General features: G+C 38.8%; 3 protein-coding genes across 9 annotated transcripts in view; all 3 read right to left on the bottom strand.

The window, feature by feature from the left end:
- The window catches only part of LOC119617363 (protocadherin alpha-8-like), a 3,495-nt gene extending 1,481 nt beyond the window's left edge, over positions 1 to 2,014 (bottom strand). The window contains exon 1 of the mRNA XM_037977523.1: positions 14 to 2,014. Within this exon, the coding sequence (XP_037833451.1) occupies positions 14 to 1,807 (1,794 nt within the window). The 5' untranslated portion in view covers positions 1,808 to 2,014. The remainder of the gene's footprint in view (positions 1 to 13) is intronic.
- The window catches only part of LOC108242369 (protocadherin alpha-C2), a 164,225-nt gene that overhangs the window by 121,730 nt on the left and 25,516 nt on the right, over positions 1 to 16,979 (bottom strand). Inside the window, exon 1 of one of the 7 annotated variants that reach the window (XM_037977300.1) lies at positions 13,608 to 16,139. The exons of 3 other annotated variants lie outside the window; for them this stretch is intronic. In XM_037977300.1, the coding sequence (XP_037833228.1) occupies positions 13,608 to 15,968 (2,361 nt within the window). In that variant the 5' untranslated portion in view covers positions 15,969 to 16,139. Of the gene's footprint in view, positions 1 to 2,681; positions 5,207 to 5,978; positions 8,499 to 9,518; positions 12,028 to 13,607; positions 16,140 to 16,979 lie in introns of those variants that run through there. 3 more of the 7 variants (XM_037977302.1, XM_037977294.1, XM_037977301.1) reach the window with 3 other exon arrangements.
- Positions 16,264 to 16,979, bottom strand: part of LOC108242349 (protocadherin alpha-7-like) — a 3,681-nt gene continuing 2,965 nt past the window's right edge. The window contains exon 2 of the mRNA XM_037977522.1: positions 16,264 to 16,274. Coding sequence (XP_037833450.1) covers positions 16,264 to 16,274 — 11 coding nt within the window. The remainder of the gene's footprint in view (positions 16,275 to 16,979) is intronic.

Genomic DNA, 16,979 nt, shown 5'->3' with positions numbered 1-16,979 from the left:
TGACTTTAGTCACCAAGTGTCCTGCGTTGACGTTGCGGGGAATCTCCTCCACACCTTCAGCAGAACCGTTCGAGCTGACTGGATACAGGATGACTGGAGCGTTGTCGTTCTGATCCAGAATGAACACGTTCACTGTCACGTTGCTGCTCAGTGACGGAGCTCCAGAATCTGTGGCTACAACTTGGAACTGGAAGGTTTTTAGTCTTTCAAAGTCAAAACTTTTCAGCGCTACAATGCCTCCAGTTTCAGGATTTATGTTGATGAATGAAGCTATTTTATTGTGCTCATCTCCAATTCTAAATATTTGATAAGAAATAAGCGCATTTTCTCCTTCATCACAATCAGATGCTTTAACAGAAAACACTGAGGCTCCGGGATCATTACCCTCTGTGATATAGAAAGTATATGGACTCAGAGAAAACTCTGGACTGTTATCATTTATATCTGACACCACAACGCTGATTGTCTTTTCAGATGATAATGGAGGCTGACCTGCGTCTTTTGCAGTTATTGTCAGATCATAATGTGCCTGTTTTTCCCTGTCTAAAGGAGATTTGGTGACTAATGAAAACATTTTGTCTTGTAGAGATGGAGACAGAGAAAAGGGAACATCCTCTGTTATCGAACAAATAACTTTTCCATTCAGACCAGAGTCTAAGTCATTTACACTGATCAGAGCGACTGTAGTTCCTGGTCTAGAATTTTCAGGAATCGAGCTGGAAAATGAAGTAACTTCAATCTCAGGAGCATTATCATTCACGTCAACTATTTTAATTATGACGCTTTTTTCAGTTGTAAGAGGAGCAAAACCTTTATCTGATGCTTGGATTTCTATTTCATATTTATCTTTTTGTTCATAATCTATAGGCGTTTTAACCGTTATTTGTCCTGTTATCTGGTCAATTTTAAACAGATTGAATATATTATTACTCACACTGTTGCCAAATGAATAAACCACCTCTCCGTTTTGACCATCATCCATATCAGTGGCATTTACTTGAATCACTGTTGTTCCTACCGGAGCATTTTCAAAGAGGGAAGCAGAGTAAGCATTCTTTGAGAAAATCGGTGTGTTATCATTTACATCCAAAACATTTACGAATATTTTCATATCTCCCGATTTTGGGGGTTTCCCTCCATCCAGTGCAGTTAGCACTAATGAAATGCCTCGTGTTATTTCTCTATCCAGTGATTTTTGTAAAACTAATATCGGTATTTTTCCATCATCTTCCTTTTCTCTCACTTCTAAGCGGAAATGTTCGTTTTGGCTCAGTTTATACTGCTGCACGGAGAAAGAGCTGCTGTCTGGATCCCGCGCAGGTTTTAGCTGAAATCGTGCTCCTGGCAACACGGACTCTGAAATATCCAGCGTTTTCTCTTTTTCTGGAAAGCTGGGTGTGTGGTCGTTTATATCCAGCACCTCCACTCCAACATTATGCACTTCTAGGGGGTTTTCTAGCACGGTTTTCAGATTTATTAAACACGCGCTGTTCTGTGCGCACACTTCTTCTCTGTCGATTTTTCTGCTCACATAAAGAATGCCGTCGTTTTCGTTAAGATGGAAGAGATGATCCGCAGCTACAGAAACGACGCGATACTTCCTGCTTTTCAGCGCGTTTTTATCTAATCCTAAATCTTTTGCTATATTTCCAACCACAGTTCCTTCACTAACCTCCTCAGAGATGGAATACCTCAGTTGTGCTGAAGCTACGCTCCACAAAAACACGGCAACCACACATCGAGCCGAGCGTCCTCTGCCCACCCGATTCTCGGCTCTCCTTTGTTCCATTGTTATTCCAGATGTCATGAGTACCCACTCAAAGAAAAAAAAAACGGTTTGAAATGATCTACTCCATGATATTCATGAATAAAATATTTTCCATCTTCTTGGTATAAGACAAACAAGCAGCTTCCAAACGCGTCCGTGACATCAAGAATAACAATGTCACCATCAAACTGGCCAGCATATGAAGAGGTTGAACCAAAACTCAGTGACGAAAAGCAAATACCATGCTCAGTTGTTCTAAAATACTGACACCGTGCGACCAAAACACTCACCACACAATGCAAAGGACATAAACACCTTTGTTCTAAAGTAATTTGTATGTATAAAGTCGTATTTTTCTCTATATAAAGCCAAATTGATAAAAACTAAAGCCTGTTCACTTTTAAATAATAAATTCTCCCCAAAAAAGTAAAGACAAATTTTCAGAAATATTCACAAATGCTGACTCTGATAACAAGTTATTTCATAGAAAGCTCAGAGCAAATGGTATTTCTTGACTGTTGTAGTGGATGGAACAAATCTGTTTATCCAAGTGGCAAACGTACTAGCACCAAGGACAGCGATGGTGCCTTGCTTGCGTTTAGCTTGGCTTGTTTTTCATGTGTTAGCAAGTTTTTATCATCAATGGCCCACAACTTACTTTAGCTATCATGCTGACTAAATCACAGTGGCTTAATTGAAAATATCTGTGCAACCCCTGCAACCTAAACAGTGGTGGTTACAGGAAAAAGAACAAACATGACATGAAACAATTTCCATAATTAATATTTAATTTCAAAATTCGTTAAGCTGTACTACACAATGTGGAACAGAAATCTCTCCATAACAGGGCAAATAACTGAAAACTGTTAGGATAAACTGACAACAAGCCACGTTTTACACAAACTCTGCTTACCTCTTCAGATGTTTTTCTCCTATCAGGTAACACCAGCGTGTGTGCATGACTTCCAGGTACAATAGTGGATCCTATGCTCATCCTGGGTCCTACTAACATGTACCGTTTGTCTCCAGATCTGTACTGGATGCTGTGACACAGTGTCCCATCATAATTAGCCTCTTGCAGATATTTAGAAGTATAGTCTGTGGATTTGGAGCACTGCATTGCAATCAGCACGATGATGCTGATGAGAAACAGAACTGAAACTGAGCCCAAAGTGATGATGAGGTAAAAAGTCACGTTGTTCTCTTCATCATCTTTCACTGCACTTTTAACATCTGAAGCTGCAAAAGCCTCCTTGGGCTCCACCAGTTTGACAATTACAGTAGCTGTTGCTGAGAGGGAAACGTTGCCATTGTCTTTGACCAGTATGAGCAGTTTATGCTCAGCCTCGTCTGTCTCTGTGAATGAGCGCAGTGTTCTGATCTGTCCTGTGTAGCGGTCCAAACCAAAGAGACTGTGGTCAGTAACTTCCTGCAGTGAGAACAGCAGCCAGCCGTTATATCCTATATCAGCGTCATAGGCTCTGACTTTAGTCACCAAGTGTCCTGCGTTGACGTTGCGGGGAATCTCCTCCACACCTTCAGCAGAACCATTCGAGGTGACTGGATACAGAATGACTGGAGGGTTGTCGTTCTGATCCAGAATGAACACGTTCACTGTCACGTTGCTGCTCAGTGACGGAGCTCCAGAATCTGTGGCTACAACGTGGAACTGGAAGGTTTTCAGACTTTCAAAGTCGAAACTTTTCAGTGCAACAATGTCTGCACTTTCAGAGTTTATATTGAGAAATGAGGCTAATTTACTCTCCTCACGTCCATCTCTTTTAATATGATAGGAAATGCGCGCGTTCTCATTTTCATCACGATCAGACGCTTTAACAGAAAACACTGAGGCTCCTGGGTCGTTGTTTTCTGTGATATAAAAAGTGTATGGGCTGAGGAAAAACTCTGGACTGTTGTCATTCACATCTGACACCACAAGACTGATAGTCTTTTCAGATGATAAAGGAGGTTGACCTGCGTCTTTTGCAACTACTGTTATGACGTAATCTGACTGTTTCTCTCGGTCCAGAGGGGATTTGGTAACTAAAGAAAATATTTTGTCTTGTGATGATGAAGATAAAGAAAACGGGACATCCTCACTTATGGAGCAAACAACTTTTCCATTCAGACCCGAGTCTAAGTCATTTACACTGATCAGAGCGACTGTAGTTCCTGTTCTGGAATCTTCAGGAATCGAGCTGAAAAATGAAGTAACTTCAATCTCAGGAGCGTTGTCATTCACGTCAAGTATTTTAATCATCACACTCTTTTGTGTAGATAGAGGAGCTAGACCTTTGTCTGATGCCTGAATTTCTATTTCATATTTATCTTTTCCTTCAAAATCTATGTTACCTTTTACAGTTATCTCACCGGTTGTCGGATTTATTTCAAAAAGCTTTAGTAATCTGTGATTTACAATGCTGCTGAAGGAGTAAACTACCTCTCCATTTGGACCTTCATCAAAATCAGTCGCATTTAATTGTAAAACTACTTCACCTATAGGAGCATTTTCATTAATCATTACTGAATAATCATCTTGTGAGAAAACAGGAGCGTTGTCATTAATATCCAAAACATTTATCATGATGTTTATTTCTCCCGATTTGGGCGGTTTACCTCCATCCACAGCAATCAGCACTAATAAGTGACGTCTCGTTGCCTCTCTGTCCAAAGATTTAAGCAAAATTAAAATCGGTATTTTCCCATCTTCTCCTTTATCCTTAACCTCCAAACGAAAATGATCACTGGTACTGAGTTTATATTGCTGGATGGAGAACGGGCCGACGTCTGGGTCTCGTGCTGGAGGAAGCGGAATGCGGACTCCAGGTAACGCGGACTCGAAAATCTCCAACGTTTTTTCTCTATCGGGAAAACTGGGAGAATGGTCATTTATATCCAGCACCTCCACAATTACATAATGGATCTCCAATGGGTTTTCTAGCACGGTTTTGAGATTTAACAAACAAGAAGTACTTTGTTCGCACATTTCTTCCCTGTCGATTTTTCTGCTCACATAAAGAACGCCATCGTTCTGATTAACATGAAAAGGTTGATCTGCGCCACCAGGCACTATCCTGTATTTCCTTTCCTTCAGTGTACTTTTATCTAACCCCAAATCCTTCGCTATATTTCCGACCACAACTCCTTCGTTGACTTCTTCTGAGATTGAATATCGTATCTGTGCCAAGGCAGCATGACACAAAAGCACCGCGAGCACGCATTCAACAAAACATCCTCTTTGCCTGCTCGGCACGATTCTTCTTTGTTCCATGGTTAAACAACAAAGAGCAAGGAATCCAGCTTAAAAATCAATAAATCCACCATAAAGCGATAAATCAAATTCATTTGAATGGCAAAATATTCGTCTTTTGTCGGTAGTGCCAATATTCAAGCAGAAAGGAATAAATCCCAAAGGTAGCTGGGCGCTGAAAACCGACTGCAGCAATAGCGAGTAAAAACTGAAAACCTTCCCTGAAAAACCTTTACTAAAATGTTTTTTTCTACCATGCTGACACCAAGCGATGTAAATTCTAACTGCAAGAAGCAAAAGCAATGAAAGAAAAACTTATAAGAAATACTGCATATACTTTATTATGGTTTAGTTATATTTAAAATTACTTCCAAATTTAGCCACAGCAAAAACAGAAACGTACAGGTAGAGAGTCAGCCTCAGAGAAGCGGTAATTATTTGAAACAAACAAACAAATAAACAGAAATTCTATATGTTAAATTATATAATAGGGATAAAATAATTTATGGTTCGAGAAAATTAACTGTCTAAGCACTATCTGAGCACAAAAAAATGCAAACTGGTCCCACCTTTTTTTTTTGTTGGAAAAAATAGAAAGAAAACACAGTTGAAAAGTTTTGCAATTCCATTTAAAGTTCGTATGAAATATGTATTTAAAAAATCAGTTATGGTTCGTGTCAACGTCATTTTTATTATTGAGAGGGCTTTCATCTGTTGTTTCGTATTTGAAATATGTTATGAACATGGTAAAAACGTGATCAGTGCGTAAAACGTTCCTACTTACTCAATTAGTGCAGACAAAATAGTAAAACATTTTTTTTAAAATATGAAACGAAAATGTATGATCGTAAAACGATATTACTGATGTAACACCAACTAGGTAGTGTTTAGAAATAAGGCAAAACAATGACTTTCTTTAGTCTATTCATAAAGTGAGAGGACAGTTAAAAAACATCTTACCTCTTCAGATGTTTTCCTCCTATCAGGTAACACCAGTGTGTTTGCATGACTCCCAGGTACTACGGTAGATCCTATGCTCATTCTGGGTCCAACTAACATGTACCGTTTGTCTCCAGATCTGTACTGGATGCTGTGACACAGTGTCCCATCATTATTAGCCTCCTGGAGATATTTAGAAGTATAGTCTGTGGATTTAGAGCACTGCATTGCAATCAGGGCGATGATGCTGATGAGGAACAGAACTGAAACTGAGCCCAAAGTGATGATGAGGTAAAACGTCACATTATTCTCCTCATCATCTTTTGATGCACTTTTAACATCTGAAGCTGCAAAAGCTTCTTTTGGTTCCACCAATTTGACAATGACAGTAGCTGTTGCTGAGAGGGAAACGTTTCCATTGTCTTTGACCAGTATGAGCAGTTTATGCTCAGCCTCGTCTGTCTCTGTGAATGAGCGCAGTGTTCTGATCTGTCCTGTGTAGCGGTCCAAACCAAAGAGACTGTGGTCAGTAACTTCCTGCAGTGAGAACAGCAGCCATCCGTTATATCCTATATCAGCGTCATAGGCTCTGACTTTAGTCACCAAGTGTCCTGCGTTGACGTTGCGGGGAATCTCCTCCACACCTTCAGCAGAACCGTTCAAGCTGACTGGATACAGGATGACTGGAGGGTTGTCGTTCTGATCCAGAATGAACACGTTCACTGTCACGTTGCTGCTCAGTGACGGAGCTCCAGAATCTGTGGCCACAACTTGGAACTGGAAGGTTTTCAGACTTTCAAAGTCAAAACTTTTCAGTGCTACAATGCCTCCATTTTCTGAATTGATATTGAGAAATGAAGCTAAGTTTCTTTGCTCATCTCTATTTCTGAATATATGATAAGAAATAAGCGCATTTTCGCTATCATCACGATCAGATGCTTTAACAGAAAACACTGAGGCTCCAGGATCATTACCCTCTGTGATATAGAAAGTATATGGACTCAGTGAAAACTCTGGACTGTTATCATTTACATCTGACACCACGACACTTATTAACTTTTCGGATGATAAAGGGGGCTGACCTGCGTCTTTTGCAGTAATTGTTAGATCATAATGTGACTGTTTCTCTCTGTCTAAAGGAGATCTGGTAACCAGTGAAAATGTTTTATCTTTTAAAGCAGGTGATAAAGAAAACGAAATGTCCTCATTTACAGTGCAGATTACTTTTCCATTCAGATCCGAGTCCAAGTCATTCACACTGATCAGAGCGACTGTAGTTCCCGGTCTGGAATCTTCAGGAATCGAGCTGGAAAATGAAGTAACTTCAATCTCAGGAGCGTTATCATTCACGTCAACTATTTTAATTATGACGCTTTTTTCAGACGTAAGAGGAGCGACACCTTTATCCGACGCCTGGATTTCTATTTCATATTCGTCCTTAACCTCGTAGTCAATTACGCCTTTTACAGTTACTTCACCTGTTACAGAATTAACATCAAACAGATATAACAGATTTTTATTCACACTGTTGCTAAACGAGTAACTCACTTCACCGTTCGGCCCATCATCTGCATCACTTGCATTCACCTGTATGACTGTAGTTCCAAGTGGTGCGTTTTCAGTAAGCATCACAGTATACTCATCTTTAGAGAACATAGGGGCATTATCGTTCACATCTAAAACATTTATAAAAATATTCATATTACCTGATTTAGGAGGTTTACCTCCATCCAGAGTTGTGAGAACCAGTGAGTGACTATTTGCTGTTTCTCTATCTAAAGATTTTTGAATTACCAATACGGGAATTTTGATGTCGTTTCTTTTATCTTTAACTTCTAAGCGGAAGTGATCATTCTGACTAAGTTTATATTGTTGCACTGAGAACTGACCGCTGTCTGGATCCTTCGCAGGTTTGAGCTGAAAACGTGCTCCAGGCAATACAGACTCTGAAATCTCCAATGTAGTGTTTTTGTCCGGGAAATCAGGTGAATGATCATTTATATCCAGAACTTCCACTTCTACATAATGTACTTCTAATGGGTTCTCCAGGACAGTTTTCACATTTAGCACACACCGACTGCTTTGTTCACACACCTCTTCCCTGTCAATCCTTCGGCTCACATACAGAATTCCATCGTTTTGATTTAAATTGAAGAGCGGAGCCACATCGGTGGACACAATCCGATACTTCCGGTCTTTGAGTATGTTTTTATTTATCCCCAGATCTTTAGCTATGTTTCCGACCACAGTTCCTTCGTTAACCTCCTCGGGGATCGAATACCTTAACTGAGCTGAGGCTGCGCTCCATAAAAGAACAGCGACCATGAATCCGGTTAAATGTCGGCCGACCCTCCGCTGCTCGCTTCCTCTTTGTTCCATCTTCATTTCCGAAAACATTAGTAATCCATCACAAACGCAACATCTACACTGTAAACCAGTCCCTGACTTCGTAAAGCACAGGCTGATAATTGTGTCTAATTCTATTAACAGATCTTATTTCTGACCGTGTGTTCACACAGGCAGCAACGAGAACAAAACAGGCTGCGCTAACACTGGAATAAAAATGATATGAAGAGGTGGAACCACAATGACATAAGAAGAACCTCGGTTACTACAGACTTTCAGTATCACACTGACACCATGCGACCAAGTATCCTGCTGCACCACACTTTAGGAGAGTTGCGCATTAATAAAAGCATGTTTGTAGCTAACTGCGTTTGTTGGAAGCCAAAAAATGCCTTTCTTTTAACCAAAAAAGAGAAACATTACCTTCGTATTAACTCATAAAAATTCTACCCGAAATCGGTTTCTTTATTTCATCTAATATTTTTCCAATGTTTTTGTGAATATGTGCTAGTAAGAACAAAGCTTTTCAGCATCATGGAGAGCTAACACACAAGCACACACAGTATTTCTACATGTAGTAATGCTTTAACGAAAAATATCTAATCATTCTCCACATTAAATTAAAAAAAGGTCTAGAGCTTGAACATTGTTAGTTTATATATCTGATAGAATACGATCTCAGACTGAATAGTCATTTTAAAAGAAGAATAACTAACAGGGAATTGCTAAAAGTTTCTGTGGCATCATGAAATTAATAAAAACATTATTAATACAATAAAATAATTAGATTAGCAGTCAAAAAAATGTATTGTTTAATAAACATTGTCCGATAAAGAAAGATATTTTAGACATGATTGCACTTCAAAAATGTGGGGATTCTTAACATTAGTGACTTTCAATAATGTTCAGTTATTTATTTATTTACTTATTTATTTTTGAAATTACTGAGGTCATGATGTTTGTACAACCTCTTATTAGCTTTAAAAATTCTGGAAAATAAAGTAAAATCCTTTTTTTTCCCGCTGAAATATGGCTGAGAATATTAAGGTAAAGATAAGAGAAAAAAAGGCTACAAGAAAAGAAAATTATCTGTAATTTGTTTTACATTTTAAACATTTACTGAATTAAACTAAACTGAGGCATGTAGCAAGAAGAGGGTTTAAAAAAAGGCAGGAAAAACATTTTTTTGTTTTTTTTTAAAAAATCAAGTCTTACCTTTTCAGATGTTTTCCTCCTGTCAGGTAACACCAGTGTGTTTACATGACTTCCAGGTACTATAGTAGATCCTATACTCATCCTGGGTCCAACTAACATGTACCGTTTGTCTCCAGATCTGTACTGGATGCTGTGACACAGTGTCCCATCATAATTAGCCTCTTGCAGATATTTAGAAGTATAGTCTGTGGATTTGGAGCACTGCATTGCAATCAGCACGATGATGCTGATGAGGAACAGAACTGAAACTGAGCCCAAAGTGATGATGAGGTAAAACGTCACATTATTCTCCTCATCATCTTTTGATGCACTTTTAACATCAGAAGCTGCAAAAGCCTCTTTGGGCTCCACCAGTTTCACAAGGACAGTAGCTGTTGCTGAGAGGGAAACGTTGCCATTGTCTTTGACCAGTATGAGCAGTTTATGCTCAGCCTCGTCTGTCTCTGTGAATGAGCGCAGTGTTCTGATCTGTCCTGTGTAGCGGTCCAAACCAAAGAGACTGTGGTCAGTAACTTCCTGCAGTGAGAAAAGCAGCCAGCCATTATATCCTATATCAGCGTCATAGGCTCTGACTTTAGTCACCAAGTGTCCTGCGTTGACGTTGCGGGGAATCTCCTCCACACCTTCAGCAGAACCGTTCGAGCTGATTGGATACAGGATGACTGGAGCGTTGTCGTTCTGATCCAGAATGAACACGTTCACTGTCACGTTGCTGCTCAGTGACGGAGCTCCAGAATCTGTGGCTACAACTTGGAACTGGAAGGTTTTTAGTCTTTCAAAGTCAAAACTTTTCAGCGCTACAATGCCTCCAGTTTCTGAATTGATGCTGAGGAATGAAAGTAATTTACTATCTTCCCGACCATCTCTTTTAATATGATAAGAAACATGCGCATTTTCATTCTCATCAAGGTCAAATGCTTTAACAGAAAACACCGAGGCTCCTGGATCATTGCCCTCTGTAATGTAAAAGATATATGGACTCACTGAAAACTCTGGACTGTTGTCATTTACATCTGACACCACAACCCTGATTTTCTTTTCAGATGATAATGGAGGATGACCTGCGTCTCTTGCATCTATTTTTATATCATAATATGACTGTTTTTCTCTGTCCAGAGGAGATTTAGTAACTAAGGAAAACATTTTATCTTGTAATGATGGTATTAATGAAAATGGAACATCCTCATTTATCGAGCAAATAACTTTTCCATTCAGACCAGAGTCCAAGTCATTTACACTGATTAGAGCGACTGTAGTTCCTGGTCTAGAATTTTCAGGAACTGAGCTTGAAAATGAAGTAACTTCAACCTCAGGAGCGTTATCATTCACGTCAACAATTTTAATTATTACACTTTTTTCTGTTGTAAGAGGAGCAACGCCTTTATCTGTGGCTTGGATTTCAATTTCATATTTGTCCTTTTCCTCAAAGTCTATTAAACCTTTTACAAATATTTCTCCAGTTATAGGATTAATTTCAAATAATTTTAATAGATTTTGACTGACACTGTTGCTAATTGAATATGTTAAATCTCCGTTTGGACCGTCATCTAGATCGGTTGCATTCACCATTATTACTGTAGTTCCTATTTGAGAATTTTCATTCAGCATCACAGTATAATCATCTTCGGAGAACATAGGTGCGTTATCATTTACGTCTAACACATTAATCAGAATATTCATATTACCAGATTTTGGCGGTTTACCTCCATCTAGAGCTGTGATGATCATTGAGTGGCTTCTTTCTGCTTCTCTGTCTAACGATTTCTGAACAATTAAAATAGGTATTTTACCGTCATCTCCTTTGTCTTTAATTTCCAAACGAAAGTGTTCATTTTGGCTCAGTTTGTATTGCTGCACAGAGAAGTGACCACTGTCTGGATCCCGTGCGGCTTTAAGCTGAATTCTTGCTCCGGGCAGCACGGACTCTGAAATTTCCAGAGTGGTTTCATTCTCCTGGAAGCTGGGAGCATGATCATTTACATCCAGCACCTCCACCCTAACATAGTGTACTTCTAATGGGTTTTCCAGCACGGTTTTCAGATTTATTAAACACGTACTGCTCTGAGCGCACACCTTTTCTCTGTCAACCTTCCGGTTCACATAAAGAATTCCATCGTTTAGATTCACATAGAAAAGTGGCTCAGCATCACTCGAAACAATCCGATATTTCCTGTCCTTTAGAGTTCTTTTATCTAATCCCAGGTCTTTTGCTATATTTCCAACCACAGTTTCTTCCTTAACCTCCTCGGAAATCGAATACCGTAGCTGCGCTGACACCGCGCTCCACAAAACAACCACCATGAATCCGACCAGATATTCTTTTGCGCTCGGCACGAGCTTCTTTTGTTCCATGGTCATTCCAAATATTTAAGCAGTCCACTACTCAAGGTAAAAACTCATCTGTAAAGGCGTAATACAACACTTGATGTTCAGGTAGTCAGTTCATTATGCGCAAACATAGCAAAAATCCTATTATTTCGACGGAATAAGCACAGAGACGGTCGTGCAGCTGCCGAAGAAAAGACAATAATAAAGAGGTGGAACCACCGAAGAATGACAAATGGCTTTGCAAAAGGCAACGTCTTATTCTGCACTGACACCATGCGACTTTTCTTTTCACTACACAAACATATCTACATTTTGGTTCAGTTAGTTTATAGATAAAACATCTCTAAAAGGCAATTTGTCCGTTCAAAATGTTCCGGTGTCCTTACACAAGGTGACGAATTTAATTGATACAGATAAAAGTTAAAATAAATAAGCACAATTATAATATTATACACAACAGAAAAAAATACTATTTGCTGTTTGTTGTTATCACCATTATCTTCACACCGGAGACGCAGTGATAAACTGCGTTACTGCTAGAGGACGAAATCAAACTATTTCAGGACCAAGGAGAGTGACTGGCAAGCACCGTCTACAAAAAAAAAGAAAGAAATCTGGCTTTGGCTTAAAAATCTGCTAAAGCACACACTACCACTGGCTTAAACTTTTAAGAGAAAGTTGTCAAGTACTGCTTTAATCAAAATTCTGCAAATAGTCAACATAAGACAAGAAAACTGATCGGAAATTATGCAAGAACGTTTTAATAAAAAACATCTTTGTGGATAAATTACGAACTGAAAATCAAACAAAGATAAAACTTAAAGCAATACAATAAAACATAAAAAATATCATAATTATCAGAGGATTAAAAAGGAGGCTTACAAGTAAAACTCCAAGCAAAGCAACACTCAGCAAGACAGTGGTTCTTCAAAGTTCTTCCAATTCTTCAAAGTTTCCTTCAAAACGTGTTTTACTTCTCAAGGAAATGTATTTTTGTCATGAATCATGAGGATACTGAAGCTGATGCCAAGGAAGTAAATTAGCTATACTGTTTGTCTTTTTGACACATGGATAACACATATTTTTGTCTGTACTGGATTTTTTAAAATAAGTTTATGATTTTTAGAATAGGTATTGTATAAAGTAAGCAATGCAAATCGCAAAAAAAAAAAAGATCAAACACCACTTAAAATCAAATTAGACCACAAGATCTAATTTGTACTCCAAAGCTTTAAAGCTGACAATTCTTCCAAACTAAATACGCCCCGTCATACACTCCCTAAAAACAATGCTGAATGTGTGTTTAAAATATATTTTCTAAATCTTTAACGGAGTTGCTTAAACATAGATGACTGGTTACAAGCAAAATAAAACTATAGGTCAGAAATTAGGAAAGTGGTTGTCTGTAAAGTTATTTCTGGTTAATTACATTTTGGAACCGTAGTCCATTTTCAAATGCTTGAATTTCTCATTTCAGATTTTTTTTTTTAAACTGTATGGCATGTAAGAAAAATAACTCTATTGACAATCAGTAACCTGTTGCTCAAAAAATGCCTATTTGTCATTATTTGGTGAAGTTTTTGCATTATCACATTGTAAATAAAAGATGATAATGAGATAGAAAACAAACAAACAAAAAGAGATTGTTGCTTTGAAAAAATGAAACCAAATATTTATGTAATAGTTATAGACAGAAGTTACCATAAAACATTGCTTAAATACAAATGCATTTCTATCAAAAAAGGATTGTTAATGTCTTACCTCTCCAGATGTTTTCATTCTATCAGGTAGCACCAGTGTGTTTGCATGACTTCCAGGTACTATAGTAGATCCTATACTCATCCTGGGGCCAACTAACATGTACCGTTTGTCTCCAGATCTGTACTGGATGCTGTGACACAGTGTCCCATCATAATTAGCCTCTTGCAGATATTTAGAAGTATAGTCTGTGGATTTGGAGCACTGCATTGCAATCAGCACGATGATGCTGATGAGGAACAGAACTGAAACTGAGCCCAAAGTGATGATGAGGTAAAACGTCACATTATTCTCCTCATCATCTTTTGATGCACTTTTAACATCAGAAGCTGCAAAAGCCTCTTTGGGCTCCACCAGTTTCACAAGGACAGTAGCTGTTGCTGAGAGGGAAACGTTGCCATTGTCTTTGACCAGTATGAGCAGTTTATGCTCAGCCTCGTCTGTCTCTGTGAATGAGCGCAGTGTTCTGATCTGTCCTGTGTAGCGGTCCAAACCAAAGAGACTGTGGTCAGTAACTTCCTGCAGTGAGAACAGCAGCCAGCCATTATATCCTATATCAGCGTCATAGGCTCTGACTTTAGTCACCAAGTGTCCTGCGTTGACGTTGCGGGGAATCTCCTCCACACCTTCAGCAGAACCATTTGAGCTGACTGGATACAGGATGACTGGAGGGTTGTCGTTCTGATCCAGAATGAACACGTTCACTGTCACATTGCTGCTCAGTGACGGAGCTCCAGAATCTGTGGCTACAACTTGGAACTGGAAGGTTTTCAGACTTTCAAAGTCGAAACTTTTCAGTGCAACAATGTCTCCAGTTTCAGAGTTTATGCTTAAGAATGAGCTCAGTTTATCATTGCCGCCTAAATCTCTAGAAATATGATATGAAATTAGAGCATTTTCAGCATTGTCACGATCTTGGGCTTTTACAGAAAATACAAAGGCTCCAGGACTGTTATTTTCATTAATATGAAAAGTATAGGGACTTGATAAAAACTCTGGAATGTTGTCATTAACATCAGACACAACCACTTTGATAGTCTTCTCAGTCAAAAAGGAGGGCTTGCCTGTGTCTTTGGCCGTTATTTTAATGTCGTATTGAGATACAACCTCTCTGTCCAGATTTGATTTGGTTATAACAGCATACATATTTTCTTGTAATGATGGAGATAAACTAAAAGGTACTTCTTCTTTAATTGTGCAAATTACTTTACCATTGATTCCAGAGTCTAAATCACTGACACTGATTAAAGCCACAGTTGTTCCTATTTTTGAATCTTCCTTTATGGAGCTAGAAAATGATGTTACTTCTATCTCAGGTGCATTATCATTAACATCAGTAACTCTTATTGTAACACTTTTGCTACTTGTCAGGGGAACATGTCCCTTATCAGAAGCCTGAATGTCAATTTCATAAATTTTACTGTTTTCAAAATCTATTTGTCCTGTCACTTTTATTTCACCTGTGTTTTCGTCTATACTAAAAAGCCTCATTAATTTGGGATCTACTTCGTTACCAAATGAATAAATTATTTCGCCGTTTGCTCCCTCGTCAAAATCTGTTGCATTTACCTGAATCACTACAGTACCAAGAGGAACATTTTCATTAATCGTGTCAGAATATACCTCCTTAGTGAACAACGGAGAGTTGTCATTAACATCAAGCACATCCACAACAATGTCTATATTTCCAGACTTGACCGGTTTGCCTCCATCTACCGCAGTTAGACGCAGCCTGTGCTTTCCAGCTGTCTCTCTGTCTAACTGCTTGTGCAGGACTAAAAATGGTACTTTACGATCCTCTCCGCGATCCCTCACTTCTACTCTAAAATGCTCGTTTTGGCTCAGTTTATATTGTTGGATAGAAAACTGACCCACATCGGGGTCGTGGGCAGCCTGTAACTGAAACCTTGTCCCCGGGAGCGCCGACTCGGAAATGTCAAGCCTTTTCTCGTTTTCTGGAAAAACAGGCGAGTGATCATTAATATCCAGAATTTCCACAGCCACATAATGAATCTCAAGCGGGTTTTCTAACACGGTTTTTAGGTTAATTACGCACGAACTGCTCCGCTCGCACACCTCCTCCCTGTCAATTTTCTTTTTCAGAAACAGGACGCCGTCGTTTTGATTTACATCAAACAACGGCTCGGTTGAGCCCGCTACAATGCGATAGCCCCTGCTTTTGAGAGAGCTCTTATCTAATCCCAAATCTTTCGCTATATTACCAACAATAGTTCCATCCTGAACCTCCTCAGATATGGAGTATCTGAGCTGCGCAAAAACCCCGCTCCATAAAACGTTCAAAGCAAACAAAAGCTCGAACCAAAAATGCCGCTCCCTCCACGACATGCCTCCTCTTTGTTCCATGGCAGAAAGGTGACAAAGAACAGTCCAGATAAACGTCGTGTTTTAAAATCCAGTCAGTGCTGCTGAAAGTATGGCAAGAATCGTTACTTAGAAAATGATAAGAATAGACCGCATTTTGTGAAGTACACTCGTGATCTTTCACACGGTTTGCATTTCCTGGATATGTAAGATATCCAGCTTAGATCGGTAGGCGATGTGCTGTCAGTTGCAAGGAATGGTTGAACATCGCTGACACCAAGCGTTCAAGACTTATTTTACACAGCTATCAGAAATATTTCACAATTTCACTGATATTTTATGTGAACCCTGAAGATGCAAGGATAAAGTAAAACAGATCTAAATTTAGAGAATTTGCAAGATGGAGATGAAACACATAAGACTTTTTTTCACAACTTATATATGTTTGTCATTGGAGAAGAAACTTACACATATGTGTGTTATTATTTCAGTTTAAATGCCAAACGTCCCAGGACCCAGTGAAGATCGAATGTTTACTGCATGAAGTTATTTCTGTCAAAACTATCAAAAATAGAAATAAAGAAAACGTGAGGTAAACCTGTTAAAATGTTGATAACAAAAAAAAGATAAACCATTTTAAAGCTGATAAAGTCTATAAAACACCATAATATCATGATGCAAAACATCACCAATGAACATAAAATATCTATCTATAAATCTGAGAAAAACGTGGGACAACAAAATTGTTTATCTTACCTCTTCAGAAGTATGTCTTCTATCTGGCAGCACTAGGGTGTTTGCATGACTTCCTGGTACTATAGTAGATCCTATACTCATCCTGGGGCCAACTAACATGTATCGTTTGTCTCCAGATCTGTACTGGATGCTGTGACACAGTGTCCCATCATAATTAGCCTCTTGCAGATATTTAGAAGTATAGTCTGTGGATTTGGAGCACTGCATTGCAATCAGAACAATGATGCTGATGAGGAACAGAACTGAAACTGAGCCCAAAGTGATGATGAGGTAAAAAGTCACGTTATTCTCCTCATC

Source organism: Kryptolebias marmoratus, linkage group LG9 (assembly GCF_001649575.2).
Source record: "Kryptolebias marmoratus isolate JLee-2015 linkage group LG9, ASM164957v2, whole genome shotgun sequence".
Lineage (NCBI taxonomy): Eukaryota > Metazoa > Chordata > Actinopteri > Cyprinodontiformes > Rivulidae > Kryptolebias > Kryptolebias marmoratus.
The sequence above is the reverse complement of the archived record's forward strand: the minus strand, read 5'-3'. Positions and strand labels throughout refer to the sequence as shown.